This window comes from Sinocyclocheilus grahami, unplaced genomic scaffold (genome assembly GCF_001515645.1).
Source record: "Sinocyclocheilus grahami isolate Dianchi unplaced genomic scaffold, SAMN03320097.WGS_v1.1 scaffold240.1, whole genome shotgun sequence".
Classification (NCBI taxonomy): Eukaryota; Metazoa; Chordata; class Actinopteri; order Cypriniformes; family Cyprinidae; genus Sinocyclocheilus; species Sinocyclocheilus grahami.
The window spans coordinates 341,345-361,982 of NW_015505419.1; the positions used below are offsets into that span (position 1 = coordinate 341,345).

The window sequence follows — 20,638 nt, forward strand, 5'->3', positions numbered from 1 at the left end:
CATTCTTTTTCACATAATTTACCTTTATTCCACACCGCTCTGTCCCTTCTCTGAGGAAAGGGCTGATCTTTTCCTGTTTTTATGAAGCCCCGCCCCCGATGGGCTCTGATTGGTTATCTAGCCCAGTGTGTTGTGATTGGCTAAACCGCCTCTAGTGCGCGTCTAAACGTCCCGCCCCTCACCTCAGCGGCATGTGCTCCGGTTGTATTGTAAACAACGGCTTCGTTAATATCACTTATCAGTTTGAGCCCGATTGAGAAGCAGAGGATATTATTGAAGAGGATCGAGCAGAATCTGTGCAAGCACGGCTTTTAATGGTAGGCCTATGTTTTTTGTTTGTTGTTGTCTCATACTTTTAGATATGCTGTTATTTGTAAATGCTACTGCTTATGTTAGCTTTTAATATACGGTTTTATCCTGATTAAAGCTTTAATACAGTACGGCAACTGCACACGCGACCATGTTTAACGCTTCTCATAGCTATGTGGAAATAAGTATATAATTGGAGAAGTTCATTGTTGGAGCTGAGCTCAATGAGAGAAAGAGAGATAGATAGATGCAGAGCTTGTCCAGAGCAGGGGACGCGAGGAACAGTATTAAGAACCGCTGCTTTAGAACATTGATAGTGTGTTGTGATTGGCTAAACCGCCTCTAGTGCGCGTCTAAACGTCCCGCCCCTCACCTCAGCGGCATGTGCTCCGGTTGTATTGTAAACAACGGCGTCGTTAATATCGCTTATCAGTTTGAGCCCGATTGAGAAGCAGAGGATATTATTGAAGAGGATCGTGCAGATCCTGTGCAAGCACGGCTTTTATTGGTAGGCCTATGTTTTTTGTTTGTTGTTGTCTCATACTTTTAGATATGCTGTTATTTGTAAATGCTACTGCTTATGTTAGCTTTTAATATACGGTTTTATCCTGATTAAAGCTTTAATACAGTACGGCAACTGCACACGCGACCATGTTTAACGCTTCTCATAGCTATGTGGAAATAAGTATATAATTGGAGAAGTTCATTGTTGGAGCTGAGCTCAATGAGAGAAAGAGAGAGAGAGAGAGATGCAGAGCATGTGCAGAGCAGGGGGACGCGAGGAACAGTATTAAGAACTGCTGCTTTAGAACATTGATTTTGAAACTTGTGAATCTTTTAGAATCGTTAGAAGATAGAATCGCGATTCATATATGAATAGAATTGTATGTGTATTATGTGTTTTTGTAGGCATTAAACTGCCAGAATTTTAAAAGACGATATCTCCGTTTGGATTTAACTTTAAGCTTAGTAACTTTGCAGATATTGTTTATGCTCAAACAGCAACATTACACACTAACTAACGTTTAAAAAGTGAAATCGCAATCAACCACCCCTTTAAGATTACATCAGGGTGGTATAGATGTTCGCTTTTTACCAGCGCATGAGGGAGTGAAAGGAAACGAGAATGCAGACAAACTAGCAAAAGAGGCAGTACAAAAGGAAATAACAGTTTCAATTCCACTCTGGAAAGGAGAAGGAAACGCAGTAGTTAAGAAGAAAGGTGTTGAAATATGGCAGAAACGGTGGGAGGAAGACAGGAAAGGAAAGGGATATTTTAAAATACAAACGTCTGTCAGTATTAAAAATTATAGAGAAAGGACCAGGCGGGAAGAAATTATAATGACAAGACTGAGAGTGGATCAGACAGGATTGAATGGCACCTTGTTTTTAATGGGGAAAAGGATTAGTGAAAACTGTGGGGTTAAAGAAAATGCTGAACATATCATACTGCACTGTATATTATATGAGGTGGAAAGACGGGTTTTTCAAGATAGGGTTCAGGAGGCAGGACGGAATCTGATAGGGATACTTGGAACAGAAGGAGAGGGAGAGGGCATAAGAGTTACCCGGGAGGCATTATTTAAATTTCTTAAAGATGCAGGGTTGACGAATAGAATATGAAAACACTTTAAATGACACAATGTTGCACACTCCTGTACAGTAGGTGGCGGTATGCACCTAAAAGTTGTTTGCAATCTGCCATTAACTAAGAGAAGAAGAAGAAGACGGGATGAGGAGGAGAAGAGTTGTTGAATAAAGTTATTTTTGTTTTCTTTGCACACAAAAAGTATTTGTGTAGCTTCGTAAAATTACGGTTGAACCCCTGATGTCACATGGACTATTTTACTGATGTCCTTGCTACGTTTCTGGACCTGACAACATTACAGTTGTGTTGCTGTCTATGGAGGGTCTTAGAGTTCTTGGATTGCATCAAAAATATCTTAATTTGTGTTCAGAAGATAAACGAAGGACTTACATGTTTGGAACGACATAAAGGTAAGTAATTAATGACAGAATTTTTATTTTTGGGTGAACTATCCCTTTAAATTCGGGAGCAAATCCCCTAAATTACAGATTCGTATTCGTATGGAACAGATCTCACTCTTGAAATTGCATTTACTGACACCATGGTAACCATAACAACGTTTTGTCATCTTGCGCATTTGGTATCCTCTATTTTTGACCAAAGTAATATTACAGCAATCAAAGACCGTTATATTCAGTGATTTTAACTAAACCACCGTCAACAGAGCCATGTGTTTTATTTATGTTTGGAAGTCTGCTTTGCAGAGGGCGCTCTTGAAGGGTTGCCATGTCCCCATATATTATAGCAAAGTTTATTAAGCCTCTTTGGCCTTATTGTTTGGGCTCAGCTCATAAACGCTCATCAAGTTAATAAAAGATGTAGGTGCAAGTCGCTATATTTTGGAATGTGGCTTATTTCCAAGATAATGCGTTTGGATGTAAGTTTAATATGGGCTTGTTCTTATTTGTTTTTGTTGTTATTTGTTTTGTTTTTTTTCTAGCAAGATCTGGCAACACTAAGGAGTCAAAACTGTTGTAAATGTGGTTGTCACTACCTGCATTTTTCAGGATTCAATTTGGTTGTAAAATGCAGTTGTAACTCTTGTAAATTACTAGTGTGTGTACAGAACAGGATTAAACACTAAAACGTGAACTGACAATCTAATTAGGTGACCAGATGCAGTGCAAGTCAAACATCCATCTGAAGCATGTATGTAGGCCAACTTTAAAAACAAAGCGCAGATTGATAGAATACTTGGAAAAAAGCACATGAGTAATATAAGCTACTATTATGTTGCTTTTTGGTGTTTAACAGCACTTGGTCAATATGAACCTTGGTTGTATGGCAAGAACTATGTAACAGTTCTTCAAAAAATTATTTTGCGTAAAAAACTACAGCATACAGGTTAGGGAAAGTAAATGATGACAGAATTTTCACTTGAAGGTGAACCCTCCCTTTAAAGACATATTTCCAGGAAGTCTATCTTTTTAAGAATTTGGAGATTTGGCGAATTTTGGACTGTTCTGTTTATACTGTTTTGGTATATTTCCTGATCCCTTCCTGGTTACATCATTAGGGTGCACATTATAGAAAACAGAGACCTAACAGAAGACAGTGAAGAGGCCATGTTCTGCAAAATGTTAACATGACATTTTCTGGCCTTTAAAGGCATATGTGTGAGGCTAAAAAAATCACCATAAAAAGGCTTCCAACCCAGGACTCTACCCAGATGAAGCTACATTCCATTTAAATAAAAAAAGGACAAAGAAACTGAAAAATGTTTTGGCTTCTGGTTGACAGCATCACCCTCATTTATTTTGTTTTAAGGCTTCTTTTTCTCTCCATTTCTTCATCTTCTCTACTGTTCCTCACAGCTTTTTGCTTTTCTTGAACAAGCTCTTGATCTTGGAGCGTTTTTTCTGTCCGTTATCGCAAGAGTCCTGGGAGGAGGTGGGTTGGAGTTGCTTGGGCTCCTTGATAGATTTGCTTTCTATGTCGAGTGAGCTAATGGAGGGGTAGTGACCCTCTGGAGGCGTCCCACCAGCAGGCAGCTGCCCCATGCTGTATGACTTTTCCAGAATGCCATTATAGGCCATAGCTTTGGTGCCAGGGTGAAAGGTTAAACTTTGAGATTCTGGGAGGACTGAAGAGTGGGTAAGGTCAGGAGAGCCCTTGTGAAATGAAGAGGAGTCAAGTGGAGATGAAGGGGAGGATGTGGGAGGAGGTAAGGTCTCCATGGTGACAGTCTGGGCCTCCTGCACCAGGAGAAGTAGTTCCTCGCGAGAGATTTTACGTGGTGGGGTATCCGTCCCCGTAACACATGTACTTTGAACAGAGGGACCAGAGAACTGCTTCCTGCCCAAAGAGGAACTGAGAGAATCTGAATCTGAGCATGTGTCCTGAGGATCTCTGTGTGACAGAAACATTAAAAAATACAAAACGCATAAAAATCATTAATCAAGAAGATACACACGATCAGTCAAATGTTTGAAATAACGAAGATTTTTTTAAACTGCTCACCAAAGCGGCATTTATTTGATCAAAAATACAGTAAAACGTTAATATTTTGAAATATTATTGCAATTTAAAAAACTGTTTTCTATTTTAATATATTTTTTAAATTTAATTTATTCCTGTGATGGCAAAGCTGAATTTTCAGCAGCCATTGGTCATTCTAAATCATTTTAATATGCCGATTTGGTGCTCAAGAAACTTTTCCTATTATTATAAATATTGAAATATTGAAGACCGTTTTCACTGCCTTATATTTTGTGTATATTCTGCGCTCTCATTCAAAAGTTTGGCTTAAGTACTTTTATCATATAGAAATTCATGGTTTTATTCAGCAAGACCGAATCAGCATTCAATTGATCAAAATTGACAGTAAAAATATTTATAATGTTATTTCTATTCCATAGAAATGCTGTCCACTGAACTTTCTATTTATCTACGAACTACGAAAAAAATGCAATCTCCACAAAAAAGATTAAGTAGCATAAATTGTTTCCAACGCTGATAATAGTAAGATCCATTTTTAATAATTGAACACCAATAATAAGTGACAATAACTGAGCACCAAATCAGCATATTAAAGTGATTTCTGAAGGATCATGTGACACTGAAGACTGGAGTAATGGCTTGCCATCACAGAAATAAATTGAATTTTAAAATATATTCAAGTAGAAAACGGTTATTTTAAATTTCAATAGCATTTAACAATATAACTTTTTTACTGTATTTTTGATATATAAATAAACCTTGGTGAGTTTAAGTGACTTTCAAAAACATTTTAAAAACATTCATCATCATCGAACTTGTGACTGAAACACTTTAATAAATTAATATATACAAAGAAAAGCTGTAGATGACGTACCCCTTCCTTTCTACAGTGAAGAAGATGTGATCATCGTCTCCGTCGGGTCTATAAGCCAGTGGGGCCGAGGCCATAGACAACAGATCAGGGTCAGGAGAAAGGGACGAGGGTTGAGACATAAGACTTCTGCGAGAACGACAAACACTGCTGTTGCGGGTCAGAGGAGGTCGAATCAAAGGAGCTGTGTAGAAAAGACAGATCTTTATGCACTTACACATGGTAGGTAAGACTTTAGTTTATGGACCAATTCTCATGATTAACTAGTTTCTTAATTCACTCTTCGCCGAGAGTTTGCTTGATAAGCAATCTGACCAATCATAACGCCGAATCTGCCTTTTTTTCTGACAAATAAACCAGACAGGAGAGCAAATGAACATTGGTGGACTTGAACTTGAAAAATCCCGTGTACAGATGTCTTTCCTTGATTGAAACAAGACACCTTTTCATATTCATTCATGTTTATTCCGTGTTTTAACTAGTAAAGAGGAAAAGATGATCGGTTCATGCACCACTTGAACTGAGGCACTACAGCAATCTGTCACAACACATTAAAGAGCCACAAAATTGTCTTTTTTGTGTGAATTTCTTAATATAAAAATACAATTTGAAAACTGAGAATTTTGGCTCTTTTCCACTGCATGGTAAGGCACGGTACGGTTCACTTTTTGGGGGTTTTCCACTGGGTACAGTACCTGGTACTAGTACAACCTCGGTTGGGGTTCCAAGTGAACCGTACCGTTACCAAAACGTGACGTGTAAACTCTGCTGATCATGGATTGGCCGGAGAGAATCGTCACTACCTGCGTCACTGAACTTGCGACACAAACACAAAAGAACTGCTAGATTTAAATCAGCACAGCCAGCGAAGGATCGAACGCAACCGTTTTGAACGAGCGCACCTTTTTTTAACGACCAACAAGTTTTGTTGTCTGTTGCGGAAGAACAGACGTTCCTCTCGTTGATAGCAAAAAGCTTTTTTAGGAGTCGTGGTAGTGTAGAGGCGGCGCAACTATAATGACATGTGAATAATCCCGCCCACTCTAAAGCGGTACTGAACTGCAGTGGAAACGCAAACCGTGCCGAGCCAAGCCAAGCCGAGCCGAACCGTGCCGAGCCGAGTCGTACCATGCAGTGGAAAAGCGCCATTTGTTTCATACCAAACGTAACCTGCTCATTGTCAGTGTCCTCTTTGCTTGCCAATTTATTTTTCATTGCGTGAGACCATGATGTGTGACGTTAGAGAGCAATTTAGGCATCACAAGCCTATAATGTACAATATTAAAAAAAGTGTATCCCTGCAATGTTTTTAAATGCATTTGAATGGATTCGACAGAAAAGTTCTTGCACATTATTAAGACATACAGTACATTAGTTAAAAAATTAAGTAATTTAAAGTAAAATTTTCACAACATTTCTCACAATCTTGGGCTTAAAGAGAGGATCTTACAGGTGAACTGTGGAATGATTGGTGGCATGTCCTCATCGAGATCGTCCACCCCGCCAGCGATTGGGTAGGGTGGCACCGACATCCGCGGCATGACCACCCAGCTGTGGTCGGCGTACAGGGAGGCGGTGAGGCTGGGCAGCCCAGAGTTATTAACCACTGGAAAGCCACATAACTTCTCTATTTGCTGCCAGCGGTGAAGACGTTCACGCAAACAGGCTGTGACCTCTGACAGAGCTTTTCTAAAAAGAAAAAGAAAAGAAAAACACTAATAAGCTTTCATTTAATGTGGGTAACCATTAGCGATTGCTTGTGAATTATGTGTGCTTACTTAGCCTCAAGTATTTTGTGGTCTACTTCATCCAGCGATGAGCTGTGTGCAACATGGAGGGTACCAAACACAGAGCTCCTCTTCTTCTTGATCTTTTCTGCCTAAAATTTACACAACATGAACACAGAAGCACACAAGTAATGAAAACACAATGATGCTGCATGGAAATGCACCAGTCAGCTCATATGTGATCTGGACATTTGTTGGTTGTACTGAACGCAAGCTCATCTCCCGTGCTGCAGTGACTGCTAATTGTTTTAGCTTAACTGCTGATGACTCATTCCAGATGCAGATAACAAATGGCAAAACAAACCATGTAGTTAAAAAGTCATTTAACCACATCATTAGAAATCTAAATTAACAGGGGAAAGTTTCAGCTTCATTTTTGTTAGTCACTGAGAGAGAAATTGAACGAGATGTTTAGGTAGATTTAAACTGAAAATTAAACTTCACTTTTAATGTACAATAGTTGATGCAATGTAAATATTTTCCAAACTATTTGGGCTCCAACTTTAAAATATGTTGGTAAAAAAGCATTTTCTGCCCTGGCAGGAAGTGTAAACAATAAATCACTCACCTCGTCCTTTGCGACCGTGAGCTGCAGCTCGGCATTCTGTTTTTTAATGTTGTAGTACTGCACTTCCACCTCATGTGTGAGCTGAAGCCACATCTGCAGGGCTTCTGGCACCGACCAATCTGACTGCATCTCCTTCTCTGCTCTCTTCAGTGCCATTCGCACCTGGAAATAGCCAACAAACACAAACACTCTTTGGAACTTGTAATTTATTACTTGTAATGTGGAAGGACAGAAATCACAACTTGAGGAACGATACATCCATCTAGTGGTGTTTTTACAGAATAGGGCCGTAGTGATGAAAGGCAATAGAAATGCAATGATAAACTGCAGGAATGAATACATTTTGGATAAAAGTAATTAATTACATTTTATTATATTAATGCTTCTGTTCTATTTTGAGTCTTAGAGAACCCAAAGTAATTTAAATAGCTTGTCAAAATATATTTAACATTACTGTATCATGTTGATAGCTCATATTTTGCTACGTAAAATGGTCTATTATTGGTCAGTTATTATGACAGAATTAATTTTAGATTTACACGCTTCATATATGCACCATGTTAAGAAAATTGGTTGTTTTACATGTCAGATTGCTTACTGTGTAGTCAAAAGTCTGGCTTCCCTTACAAAAACAAGTATACTTCAAGTATAAAAGTATATTGTCCAAGTATACTTTATTTAGGATGTACACTAATATCAATGAACTAGTAGTATACTTGTATATCCTTAACTTTTAGTTTTATCTGTTAAAAAATATTTATTTGTGGCATTTTGCCTTTATTTAAATAGGACAGTGTAATGACAGGAATCGAATTGGGAGAGAGAGAGGGGGGCGGGATCGGGAAAGGTCCACGAGCTGGGATTCGAACTCGGGACGCCCACAGCACAACAGCGCTGTATGCCGGTGCGCTGCCTGCAAGGTTATCACCGCCGTTTGTTTAATCTTTTAATGTATTTTAATAAACTGTTAATGAATTTACCATTTAGAAATTGAATAAAAATAGTTTTATAGAATTTTGTTTGTCAGTGTTACTGACTTATGGATAAGTTTTTTCAATGCATACTTAAAGGCACAATATGTAATTTTTTGCCACTAGAGGGCGTGTATTCAAAACAAACAAAGAAACAAAGGCGTAGTTAGATGACACCGTGACTGAGTGTGGAATCATGGGAGTTGTCGTCTTCATCCCCACAGCCGAAGCAATCCGATGGGATTCGGGCAGAAATCATGTTCATGGATGAGCTAATGTATTAAAGATTTATTAACGTTGTAGTATGAAGCAGAGTGAGGCTGAAAGCCGTCGAAGTGAAACGAGGCTGCTGAATGAGTGCGACACACGGCTCGAAAGCAGCTGAGCTTTTATTATGCCACAGTCGACCGCTTCTGCTCCTTCCGGTCGTGCGTATGTGGGGGAAAAAAAGCAGCGCTGTTTTATCATATTTCAGTGGTGTGAAAAAGTGTTGGCCCCCTTCCTGTTTTTTAATTTTTTTGCATATTTGTCACATTTTAATGTTTCAGATCATCAAACAAATTTTTATATTACACAAAGATAATGCAATTAAATAATAATGGCTCTGACCATGGTTCGCTGGAGTCCCAAAGCCTTAGAAATATCTTTATAATCCTTTCCAGACTGATACATGTCAACTGTTTTGATTCTCATCTGTTCTTCAATTTCTTTAGATCGCGGTATGATGTGTTGCTATTTAAGCATGCTTCACTTTGTCAGATACCACTGTAGATACATTTGAACGTTCTGTTATAATGCTACTCTGTGCGGTCGTCACCTGTCTAATAAAATACAATAAAATTTGTAATTCGAGGGTGTATGACGTCAATTAAAATTGCTTATTTCTCTGGATTTAAACATTCTTCAAAACATTTGGGATAATGTAAGTACACAAGTCAGCAAAATATATAAAACCGTTCTAGTGGTTTTTGGATATTTTAATAAAAAAATCGTACATATTGTGCCTTTAAGGCCGATTCACACCGAGGAAGTATAACAATAACAAGTCCACACCTCAACTATAACCATAACAGCACAGAGGAACGATAGTTCTGGAGTCACTTTCACAAAGATTTTTCTAGCTGAAGGACAATAAATATATTGAGAGCCAATCAGAATTCATTTAGCTTTAAAGAGCTTGGGCATGTGAAGGGGCAGATGACATAACTGCAGTGCAGGCTTACACTTGAAGCATAATATATTTAGAATACTTAGCAAAATATACTTTTCTGAATACTTGTCAGTATAAGCCAAGTAGACTTAAAGCATACTCTCTTATTTTTAGTTTTAAAAAAGAATACCAGTAGCACACTTTATACAACAGAACTTCTTATTTGTAAGGGTTATCACACTAAAGACTAACTAACTATATTTGATATATATATATACTGGTTCTTACCTGCACTAGTTCCTCCTCTGCATACTTGAGTCTGCTGAGTTCACATTCAGCCCCCTCTCGCAGCTCTCGCAGTCTGCTGGCTTCTCTCTTTGCTCCGTTGATCTCGTCACGCATCTTCTGCTCCAGGTTCTGCTTCTCCACCGCCACCGTTCGGTTCTCCTCCTGAGCCTTTTCCAGCCTGATGAAACCACAGAGAAATTTAAGTCACATCTGAAATCTGGTGTGTTGCAATTTGAAAAAAATAATAATAATAAAACTCTTTCATAATTTGTTCACCCTCATGTTGTTCCAAACCTAAATTCGGTTCTCCTCCTGAGCCTTTTCCAGCCTGATGAAACCACAGAGAAATTTAAGTCACATCTGAAATCTGGTGTGTTGCAATTTGAAAAAAAAAAAATAATAATAATAATAAAACTCTTTCATAATTTGTTCACCCTCATGTTGTTCCAAACCTAAACGAACAAATATCATCTCAACTCTTTTCCATATAATGAAAGTGAAAGGGCTATAGACTGCCAAGCTCAAGAAAAAAAACAAAAGTTGTCATATAACATTATGAACGTAATTCCATACTTCAATGGCAAGTACTCTCATTGTACTGACGTCACAATGTCATATGGATGTGGATGAAGATGAAAAAAGTCTGTTTTTCACATACAGCTATCTTACGGCTTCAGAAATTTTAGCGTGAGAGTTGCACTGACTTTTTGACATATTGGAGCTAGTCTCTCCTTTTGTGTTCCACAGAGAAAGTCGTGCAGATCTGGAACGGCATGAGGGTGAGTAAATGATGACCTCTTCCCTCGAGGGTACAGAATATCTCTCTCACTGTCTGTTATTTGCTTTCTCTCTCACCGGCTCTGTAGCTCTGTCAGGCTCTGTTCAGCATGCTGTAGACTCTCCAGATCTTTCATCATCTTGGAGATGTGAATTTTAGACGACTTGTTCTGTATGTATGCAAACCAGCAGCCGCCCACACCAATGATGATTGAAATCATCAAAACAAAGTCCTTCAGCCAGTGATGGTGAGGACCTAAAGGAAGAAGAGAGAAAAAGAGAGCATGTATACCCACTAAACAAGCAAATATTACAATAAAAGAAATACTTCTATACATAGCTTTGTGTAAGAAAGTGTCCAAACTTTAGTGATTTCAGTGAGCTGTTAAATGCTGCAACCAGATTCTGGTTGTCAATGAGTCATTTGGACCCACTTTGAGAACGGATTAACCGATTCATTGAAAAGATCTGACTCAAAAAGTACAATTAATTAATGGATTATTAAACTGTTTCTCTCATGAAAGTGCCAGTTTTGGTCTGTTTCTCACACTTCTTTGAATTTCGCTCGTAGACTACACAGTTAAAAAATATAACCTTTTTAAAAGTTTTTGAAAAAAGTGTCTAATATGTTTATGAAGACTGCATGTATTTTATTAAAATTATAGTAAAAATTTTAATATTATGAAATATTGAGTATTGTGAATTTAAAACAACTGTTTTCTATTTTAATATATAAGCTTAATTTTCAGCAGCCATTATTTCAGTCTTCAGTGTCTCATGATCCTTCAGAAATCATTCTGATATGCTATTATTATTATTACTATTACTATTATTTTGAAAACAGTTATGTTGCTTAATATTTTTGGAGAAACCATGATACATTTTTTCACCATCTTTTTGCTGAACACAAAGTTCAAAGAACAGAATGTATTTATTTACAATGATCAATTTAATGTGTCCTTGCTGAATATGATTCTTAAAATTGTACTGACACCAAACTTTTGAATGGTAATGCAGTCATATTGACTACTTATGACACTTTTGTGTTACTACTGCATTCTTTTTGTACCTTAAAAGCTTCATATCTCAATCATTTTTATAGCACTGAAAAGAGCGACATTATTTGTGACGTACAGTATTATTTGTGTTCCAAAGAAGCAAGGTCATATGGGTTTGAAACTATGTAAATTTTGGGCTAAACTTTCCCTTTACATAAACAATTAAACAAGCTTTATTCCAGATTAGGTGAATACACTTACGTAGTGGATGTCCGAAGAGCACTGCATCTAACGCTTTTAGATTTAATTTCTGTTTATGTCGTTGGTCTAATATCTTTAGCTGCATTGACATAAATGATGGTTCATTGGCTGCTATTCTGTAATGGAAAGGAAAAACACAGCAGGTCAGGTGGTAAGAATAAACCAAGATCACACTAAATCAGACAGTTTCAGGTCAGTTTGTGATTTCAAACTTTACTTGGAAATGTTAGAGCTTCCAATAAATCTATCTGAAATGTCTATGCAAATCTAATTGCTTTAACTGCAAAACACAGTTTATGTGACTATGTGTGTGTGCATGAATGGCAAGTTCAAGCATCTAAGCACTAATTTTAAGTAGTGAGTACTAGATGACTGAAAGATCACATGTGCTGCCACACACATACTAAGCATAGCTGCAGGTGAAAGGTGATCTGCTGCTGTGACATCATTTCATGAGTCACGGAGAAGTGGCCCTGAGGGGAAACTCAACACCCTAAACCTTTCTTTACCCCCAATGTTCATACACATCTTTAATGTCTGTGTACTGACACATCATCACCACTAGAGGGAAGCACTGCTGTTAAAAATTCACAACTGGTGATTTTTTTTTTACCCTATTAGGTTCTAACACACTTTAACATAAGTGTGGCATAAAAAATATTGCATAAATGAAAAAAGAATGTCTGTGTGAGGCTGTGATAGGATTAGGAGCAGGAGTATTATAACTAAGTATAAAAACAATGCAAGTCAATGGAAAGTCCATGATGAACAGACAAAAGTGTGTGTATTTACCGAGGTAGCATGTTGCCGTCTACTTTAAACTCTCTGAAGTTTTTTTCGTACTGAGGAAGCTCCACTGACTCTTTCAGCCACTGAACTGCATCCTCCAGTGTCCAGTTGTGCACTGAGAAAGAGAGAAAACGACTCAAATGAGGGGGGCGAGAAGAAACCTACCAAAAAAAGAACATTAACTTGCTTAAATGACAAATGTGTAATTCTTTAAAATGTTCTGAACACAAAACAGAAAAACAAAAAATATTTATGAGCTCAATGTTCAGTATTCTTTTAATATTTGGCCTTCGGTCAGTGTGTGTACATCAGTAAAAACACAGCAGGGTTTGATTGTGCACACTGAGAAAAAAAAATCACAATTTAATTAAAACTTGAAAAAAATAAAATAAAATCAGGAAGAATGGAGAAAAATATTCAGATTCTGCATTTTTCTATGTGACTTTTGTGACATTGATCAAGTGACCTTGTACAGAAGGTCAGGCGTTATTCCATTGAAGCTTAAGATGCTCTTTGGATCATCTCAAATCATCGCCATGTTTCACACACACACACACAAAAAAAAACTTTAGTAAGGAGAGCCTTAGTCCAGGTCATATCATGGTTTCAATTTCTATCTGACTAGATCTTAAAGCATTGGAAAAAACGACTCATTAGACTAAGATGTTAGGACCCCACTGTACAGTATATTCACCACCACTGTCTGTCGTGATTTTGCCATGTGATCAAACGTGTTCCTAGATCAACATCTTTTACTGATCCTGGCACAACATTACTATCCAAAAACACAGACCGATCTCTAACCCCAACCATAATTTATCCCTAAAATCAGAGGGAAATGACAGCCCCGGTGTCTTCAACAGAGCCTGATGCTGTAAGATGACATCACTCCATAATAACACACCATCTTTGTTTAGAGATCATAGTGACATCACTCCATTCAGACATCTAATGACATCACTACTAGGAAAACCCAAGACCAAGCACAAATTAAATTCCTGGAGATTGTGTTGAATGTGCTCCATTAAATACTTCACAAATAAAAGATACTTCACCTTATTTCATAATTATGATTTTTTTTTTTAAGGATAATGATAAATAACAAAAGGTATAGTTACGCATAAATTAATAATAGCTAGCCAATATATATGCACACCTTTCATCAACTGAATTTTATATTTATGGGGCAGGTTGGGATGTAAATAAGTTAAAAAAACAGACCTTTCTTGTATTGACTTGACTAGTTTGGGACACATCCTGCTCAGTATTTTCAAATTATTCCATGCTTCTGTTTTTTGCTCTCACGTGTAAATAATATTAAATTGTCCTGCCCATTGATGCCTGCAAAATATATCTACCACAGTATAAACAGTACAGCAGAATCTCTACAAGTGAACAACATTTTTTCTGTCTCACAGTGCTGTATACGCCACCCAGCCCCCGTTTTCTCTGTCCATCTTTCTTTACCTTCTGATATTTTCCAGCCCCTCCACAGCTCCTCCACCGTGATGTGCTGGTCCTCTCGGTGAAGATTACTGTGTTTATTGGTCTGGTGCTGCTTCATGTCCTCTATGATAAACTGCAGAAGAACAACAGGATAACATTACTGCTCAGACCACAGGAAAATGACTTCTTATGAAGTAGTTCATGCCATATCATGTTTTATTTGCCTTCGGGTTACAGGCAACTCTATCAGAGGGTTTACTGGTTTCAAAAATACCTTTTAATATAATGCAAATATTTATAATGCAAAAAGGACACTAGGGAAACATCACATTTGAATGTAATATCTGTCGCCTTACATGACATTAATTCATTCTGCAGATGCTTTTAACCAAAACAACTAACAAATGAGGAAAAACAAAAGTGATTAATCATAATCAGCCAACAACATTTGCAGAGCCACAATGCAATTTCAAAAGATGACCAGAAAAATACATAACTAGAGCAGAGTTTTATTGCACAATAAAGCTATTAGAATATGACAAGCATACTATATAAGCGTGAAGCTCTCTGTGGTCAGGTCTGTGTATCTCTCTTGTGGTTCTGCATATGTGTGTGCTGCACATACATGATGAAAAATGTCATTTTGTTAAACAGCGTTTTTTTTGTCCCTTCTGTTTATGAATTATGTTGCTATGCTCATACTCATTTCCAACAAATGAGGGACAAGACATCTTTAAAGTCGTGTAGGCTTATTTAGCAACTCTCTCTCCCTCACACACTCACGCACACACATTTAGGAATCTGCTGTGTCCTGAAAGAGGACACCAATTTTCAGTGGCTGTAAGAAGGAGAAATTCTTGGGCCTCTTCTCGAAACACTTCTTGAGCCCAGGAGCACCTGCCATGACCAGAAACTATCCTCAAAACACACGTCACATCCTCACTAAAGTCAAAGAGAGCTGAGTAGCAAAAAACAGAGAAGTAAAAAGAGAAAATAAACAGTATCTTCACATTCAATCTTGAGTTTGAAGGAAATGGTGAAGGCCACAAGTGACATCTGTATATGTTTACTATGGACAAACCAAAAGACTTACTACCTCTTGTGTAGTGGATGTTACTATTATTTTAACAGGCTAATGGCAACTTTTTGTATTTTTTATACAATTAATAACTTGTTTACTTCCAGCTGCAATAAACTGTAAAAAAAGAACTTAGGTAGTAAGTGATCCATGCAGTGTATTGTCTGCAGTAAATTTAACAGAGAGGTGCATTGTGGGATCACTTTTGAGTAGTGTCAGTTTGCATAAAAGAATTAAACTTCCACTTCACCGGATGAGTGTGTGTGAGAGAATAAAGAGGACATGTGAAACCATCATTCAAACCTCAAAAACATCAACAAACACACACACAAACAAACACACACACCTCATAACATAACTTCTGAACTATTCAAAGAGTTAATGTTCAAGTCAGTGTTCGAATAACATTAGTTCCCTATATGTCGGTCACTTCGAGTTATGTCGATGACGACATTAGGGGTTTTACTTGGGAGCCCGAATCCTCTCTGATTAAGAGAAAACGCCAAGGAAATGTGGCTAGTGGATTTTGCATACCTGAACCACTCCTCCACTCCCCGTGCATATGGGTATAAATAGGCGACAGGTGCATCCACTCATCAAATTTTTGCTTCTGAGCCGAGTGAATGAACACAGTTAGAGATTAACCAGGCGAATTCTCTCTGCTGCTGGAAGAAGAGGCTGTTCTGAGTGGCGTTACGGCACAGTCAGCTGCATCCCTGTTAATTCAGCGATTCCCCTAGGTGCTTCATCTACAGGTGCATCTCAATAAATTAGAATGTCGTGGAAAAGTTCATTTATTTCAGTAATTCAACTCAAATTGTGAAACTCGGGTATTAAAACCAAAAGCTGGTTCAATGACCATGGTGTTGGTGTGCTTGACTGGCCAGCAAACTCACCAGACCTGAACCGCATAGAGAATCTATGGGGTATTGTCAAGAGGAAAATGAGAAACAAGAGACCAAAAAATGCAGATGAGCTGAAGGCCACTGTCAAAGAAACCTGGGCTTCCATACCACCTCAGCAGTGCCACAGGCTGATTGTCTCCATGCCACGCCGCACTGATGCAGTAATTCATGCAAAAGGAGCCCCTACCAAGTATTGAGTACATGTACAGTAAATTAACATACTTTCCAGAAGGCCAACAATTCACTAAAAATGTTTTTTTTATTGGTCTTATGAAGTATTCTAATTTGTTGAGATAGTGAATTGGTGGGTTTTTGTTAAATGTGAGCCAAAATCATCACAATTAAAAGAACCAAAGACTTAAACTACTTCAGTCTGTGTGCATTGAATTTATTTAATACACAAGTTTCACAATTTGAGTTGAATTACTGAAATAAATTAACTTTTCCATGAAATTAACTTTTCAATTTATTGAGATGCACCTGTAAAAGAGCACTTTCTGATCACGGACAGCTCGCGTCTTTTTAAAGACGCCGTTCCGTCCGTGTCCTCTTGGTTGCGGTTGATTCCTGACCTCTGTCGAGAACCACGATCGTTGTCTTCTGTGTCTGGGCATCCAGCACGCTGAAGCTGCATTCATGCGTTCATGGATGGTTCATGCGTTCACTGTGAGCGTGTGACCATGGCAGCACTGCGTTCGCGCCTCTCTCTCCTCACAGGGATGGGAGGGGCTCCCTCTGTCACTAACTGCACTGGCTTCTCTGCCACGAGCAGAGAACCATCGGCTAGTCCTCTGGGCGATCTGAAGGTTGCAGTGAGAGCCTTACCGCTGGGCCAGTCCCCACGGACCTCTCACCCCTCCCGCAGCAGCTGTTCTGTGTGGCTCCCCGGTGATTCTGCTGTGCTGTCTCACGGCGTGCCCAGCATTTAATTCGATGCGGCGATAGAGGATCAGATGTCAATCGCTGCATCGGGGGATGGGCGATCATCTTCTGAGGATGAAGATTAGGCGGGGCTGCCCCCCTCGGGTGTTGTCGCCATTGCCGAATCGGACCCAGAGTGACGGCCTGCTTTCCCGGGCTGCTGTGAGCATTGGGCTGGAGGCCTGTACACCTACCAGTCCCGAGCCCTTGCGGTGAGATGATTGGTTTCTCAGCACGGGTCGTGGCTCGCGACCATGGCCTGCCCCGGTTCCTTTCTTCCCGGAGGTGCATGAGGAGCTGATGAAGTCATGGACAACCTCGTTTTTTTGGCCCGGAAGCCGCTCGTCCGCCTCCTCCATCCTCACTACCCTTGATGGTGGGGTGGATATGGGGTACGTTGACATTCTCCAGGTGGAGAGTGCGGTTGTGGTGCACCTGTGCCTGCAAAATACCGCCACTTGGAGGAATCGTCCTCGTTTCCTGTCCAAAGCCTGTAAGCTGATGGCGGCTCTCACTGTCAAAGCATACAGTGCTGCGGGCCAAGCCACCTCTGCCCTGCATGCCATGGCGATCCTGCAGGTCCACCAAGCCAAGGCACTGAAACAAATGCGCGAGGGTAGTACCAACCTGGGGTTGATGCAGGAGTTGCGCTCGGCGACCGACTTCGCTCTCCGGGTGACGAAGGTCACGGCGTGGTCCACACTTGTGGCCCAAGAGCGCCATCTATGGATCAGCCTTGCTGAGATGAGTGACGTCAACAAAGTGCACTTTCTTAACACTCCTATCTCCCTGGCTGGGCTATTCGGAGACGCTGTCGAGAACTTCGCCCAGCAGTTCTCGGCAGTACAGAGGCAGACTGAGGCTATCCAGCACATCCAGCCCCGGAGTGATTCTCCACCTGCCACCGTTCCGCAGCAGGCCACGCCTCAGCCTGCCCATTGCCGAGGGCGCCCTCCTGCAGCTGCTTTGCACCATGCTGAGACCATGCCGGTGTGTCAAGCCTTGCTTGCTAAGTCCTCCAGGAAGATGACGAGGCGGCCCTGACACAGACAGCCCAGAGATGTGAGGAACTGCTTCTCTTCCGGAGACGGCAATGAGAGCGCCACCTTTTGTTTCATTTGTTCTGTTCCGCTGCTGGCCCAAGGGCCAGTGGTAACCACATTCTCAAACAAAGAGCAGTTTGCTTTTCCTCTGGGCCATCAGGCTCGTGGGTTGACAGTGAGTGACGTCCTTTCTTCCCGGAGGTGCATGAGGAGCTGATGAAGTCATGGACGACCTCGTTTTTTTGGCCCGGAAGCTGCTCGTCCGCCTCCTCCATCCTCACTACCCTTGATGGTGGGGTGGATATGGGGTACGTTGACATTCTCCAGGTGGAGAGTGCGGTTGTGGTGCACCTGTGCCTGCAAAATACCGCCACTTGGAGGAATCGTCCTCGTTTCCTGTCCAAAGCCTGTAAGCTGATGGCGGCTCTCACTGTCAAAGCATACAGTGCTGCGGGCCAAGCCACCTCTGCCCTGCATGCCATGGCGATCCTGCAGGTCCACCAAGCCAAGGCACTGAAACAAATGCGCGAGGGTAGTACCAACCTGGGGTTGATGCAGGAGTTGCGCTCGGCGACCGACTTCGCTCTCCGGGTGACGAAGGTCACGGCGTGGTCCACACTTGTGGCCCAAGAGCGCCATCTATGGATCAGCCTTGCTGAGATGAGTGACGTCAACAAAGTGCACTTTCTTAACACTCCTATCTCCCTGGCTGGGCTATTCGGAGACGCTGTCGAGAACTTCGCCCAGCAGTTCTCGGCAGTACAGAGGCAGACTGAGGCTATCCAGCACATCCAGCCCCGGAGTGATTCTCCACCTGCCACCGTTCCGCAGCAGGCCACGCCTCAGCCTGCCCATTGCCGAGGGCGCCCTCCTGCAGCTGCTTTGCACCATGCTGAGACCATGCCGGTGTGTCAAGCCTTGCTTGCTAAGTCCTCCAGGAAGATGACGAGGCGGCCCTGACACAGACAGCCCAGAGATGTGAGGAACTGCTTCTCTTCCGGAGACGGCAATGAGAGCGCCACCTTTTGTTTCATTTGTTCTGTTCCGCTGCTGGCCCAAGGGCCAGTGGTAACCACATTCTCAAACAAAGAGCAGTTTGCTTTTCCTCTGGGCCATCAGGTTCGTGGGTTGACAGTGAGTGACGCGCTGCCTCCTCACTCTCGCCCACGACACCCACTATTGCCAGCGGCCAAGCGATTGCAGTTCGGGGACACAATGCCTTCCCATGCATGGGACACGGGGAGCCCTGTCGTGATGAGCCAGAACGCGGTGCTTTCTGGGCTGTCCAGCATGACTTCCCACCACTGCACTACTGCGGGTATGTCGATTGTCCCTTTGGTGCCACTCGCACGGAGTTTGGGGGCGTGGCTCATGCTGCCCAACCCGTCCCGCTGGCTCATTCGAACAGGCGACCCCCCAGGTTCTGCGGCGTTCTCAAGACTTTGGTGGCAGTCCGAGACGCCCCCTGTCCTGTGCGAGAAGATTGCTGTCCTATTGGCGAAGGATGTCAATAGGACGCTCACCAACGAGCGTGCCCAGTCTGTGCTGAACTGCCTGAGTTCACTTTTTTTAGAGGCTCCTGGGTCATATGGCATCCGCAGCCGCAGTCACACCACTCAGACTGCTGCATATGAGACCACTTCAGCACTGGTTACACTCCCGAGTCCCGAGATGGGCATTGTGCCGTGGTACAGTTTGTGTGACCATCACACCAACATGTTGCCACTCATTCAGCCCCTGGATGGACCTTGTCTTTCTATGGGCCAGAGTGCCCTTAGAACAAGTGTCTCAGCATGTTGGTGTCACGACAGATGCCTCCAGTGCAGGGTGGTGCGCTACATGCAACAGGCAGGTAGCCTCAGGGTTCTGGACAGGGCCTCAACTGCTTTGGCACATCACTGCCTCGAGTTGCTGGCAGTGCTACTAGCCTTGTGGCAGTTCCGGCCGCTGCTGCTTGGCAAGCATGTGTTGGTCCGCACGGTCAACACTGCGACCGTTTCGTACATCACGGTTGTCTACGTGATGTACGGTTGCTCTCTAATGACAGCTCACGTTTCTCAGCTCTCAGATGATCCGGCTGATCTGGAGTCGATTCGGGGAAGCCCAGGTCGACCTGTTGCTTCCCATGAGTCCTCGCACTGCCAGTTGTATGACTCCCTGACCAAGGCCCCCTCGGCATGGACACACTGGCACACAGCTGGCCTCTGGCTTTATGCAAGCATGTGTTTCCCCCAGTGAGCCTTCTCGCACAGACCCTGTGAAAACTCGACCAAAATTTCATCAACATTCAACATTTTTCACTTTTTTTTTTTACTGTCTGTAGCTCAAAATTAGGCTAATTTTGAGTTACAGACAGTTAATAAAGTTTAAATGTTAAAAATAAATTAGTATATATATATATATATATATATATATATATATATATATATATATATATTTGGGCGGTGCG

The 20,638-nt window shown here is 41.3% G+C and overlaps 1 protein-coding gene across 1 annotated transcript in view; it reads right to left on the reverse strand.

Moving 5' to 3' along the window:
* Window positions 1–20,638, reverse strand: part of stim2b (stromal interaction molecule 2b) — a 62,943-nt gene that overhangs the window by 6,213 nt on the left and 36,092 nt on the right. Inside the window, exons 3-12 of the mRNA XM_016289060.1 lie at window positions 14,264–14,375; window positions 12,800–12,911; window positions 12,008–12,123; window positions 10,827–11,004; window positions 9,972–10,149; window positions 7,563–7,724; window positions 6,986–7,086; window positions 6,658–6,896; window positions 5,211–5,391; window positions 2,694–4,246 (exon numbers count right to left, since the gene is read on the reverse strand). Of these exons, the coding sequence (XP_016144546.1) occupies window positions 3,706–4,246; window positions 5,211–5,391; window positions 6,658–6,896; window positions 6,986–7,086; window positions 7,563–7,724; window positions 9,972–10,149; window positions 10,827–11,004; window positions 12,008–12,123; window positions 12,800–12,911; window positions 14,264–14,375 (1,920 nt within the window). The 3' untranslated portion in view covers window positions 2,694–3,705. The remainder of the gene's footprint in view (window positions 1–2,693; window positions 4,247–5,210; window positions 5,392–6,657; window positions 6,897–6,985; window positions 7,087–7,562; window positions 7,725–9,971; window positions 10,150–10,826; window positions 11,005–12,007; window positions 12,124–12,799; window positions 12,912–14,263; window positions 14,376–20,638) is intronic.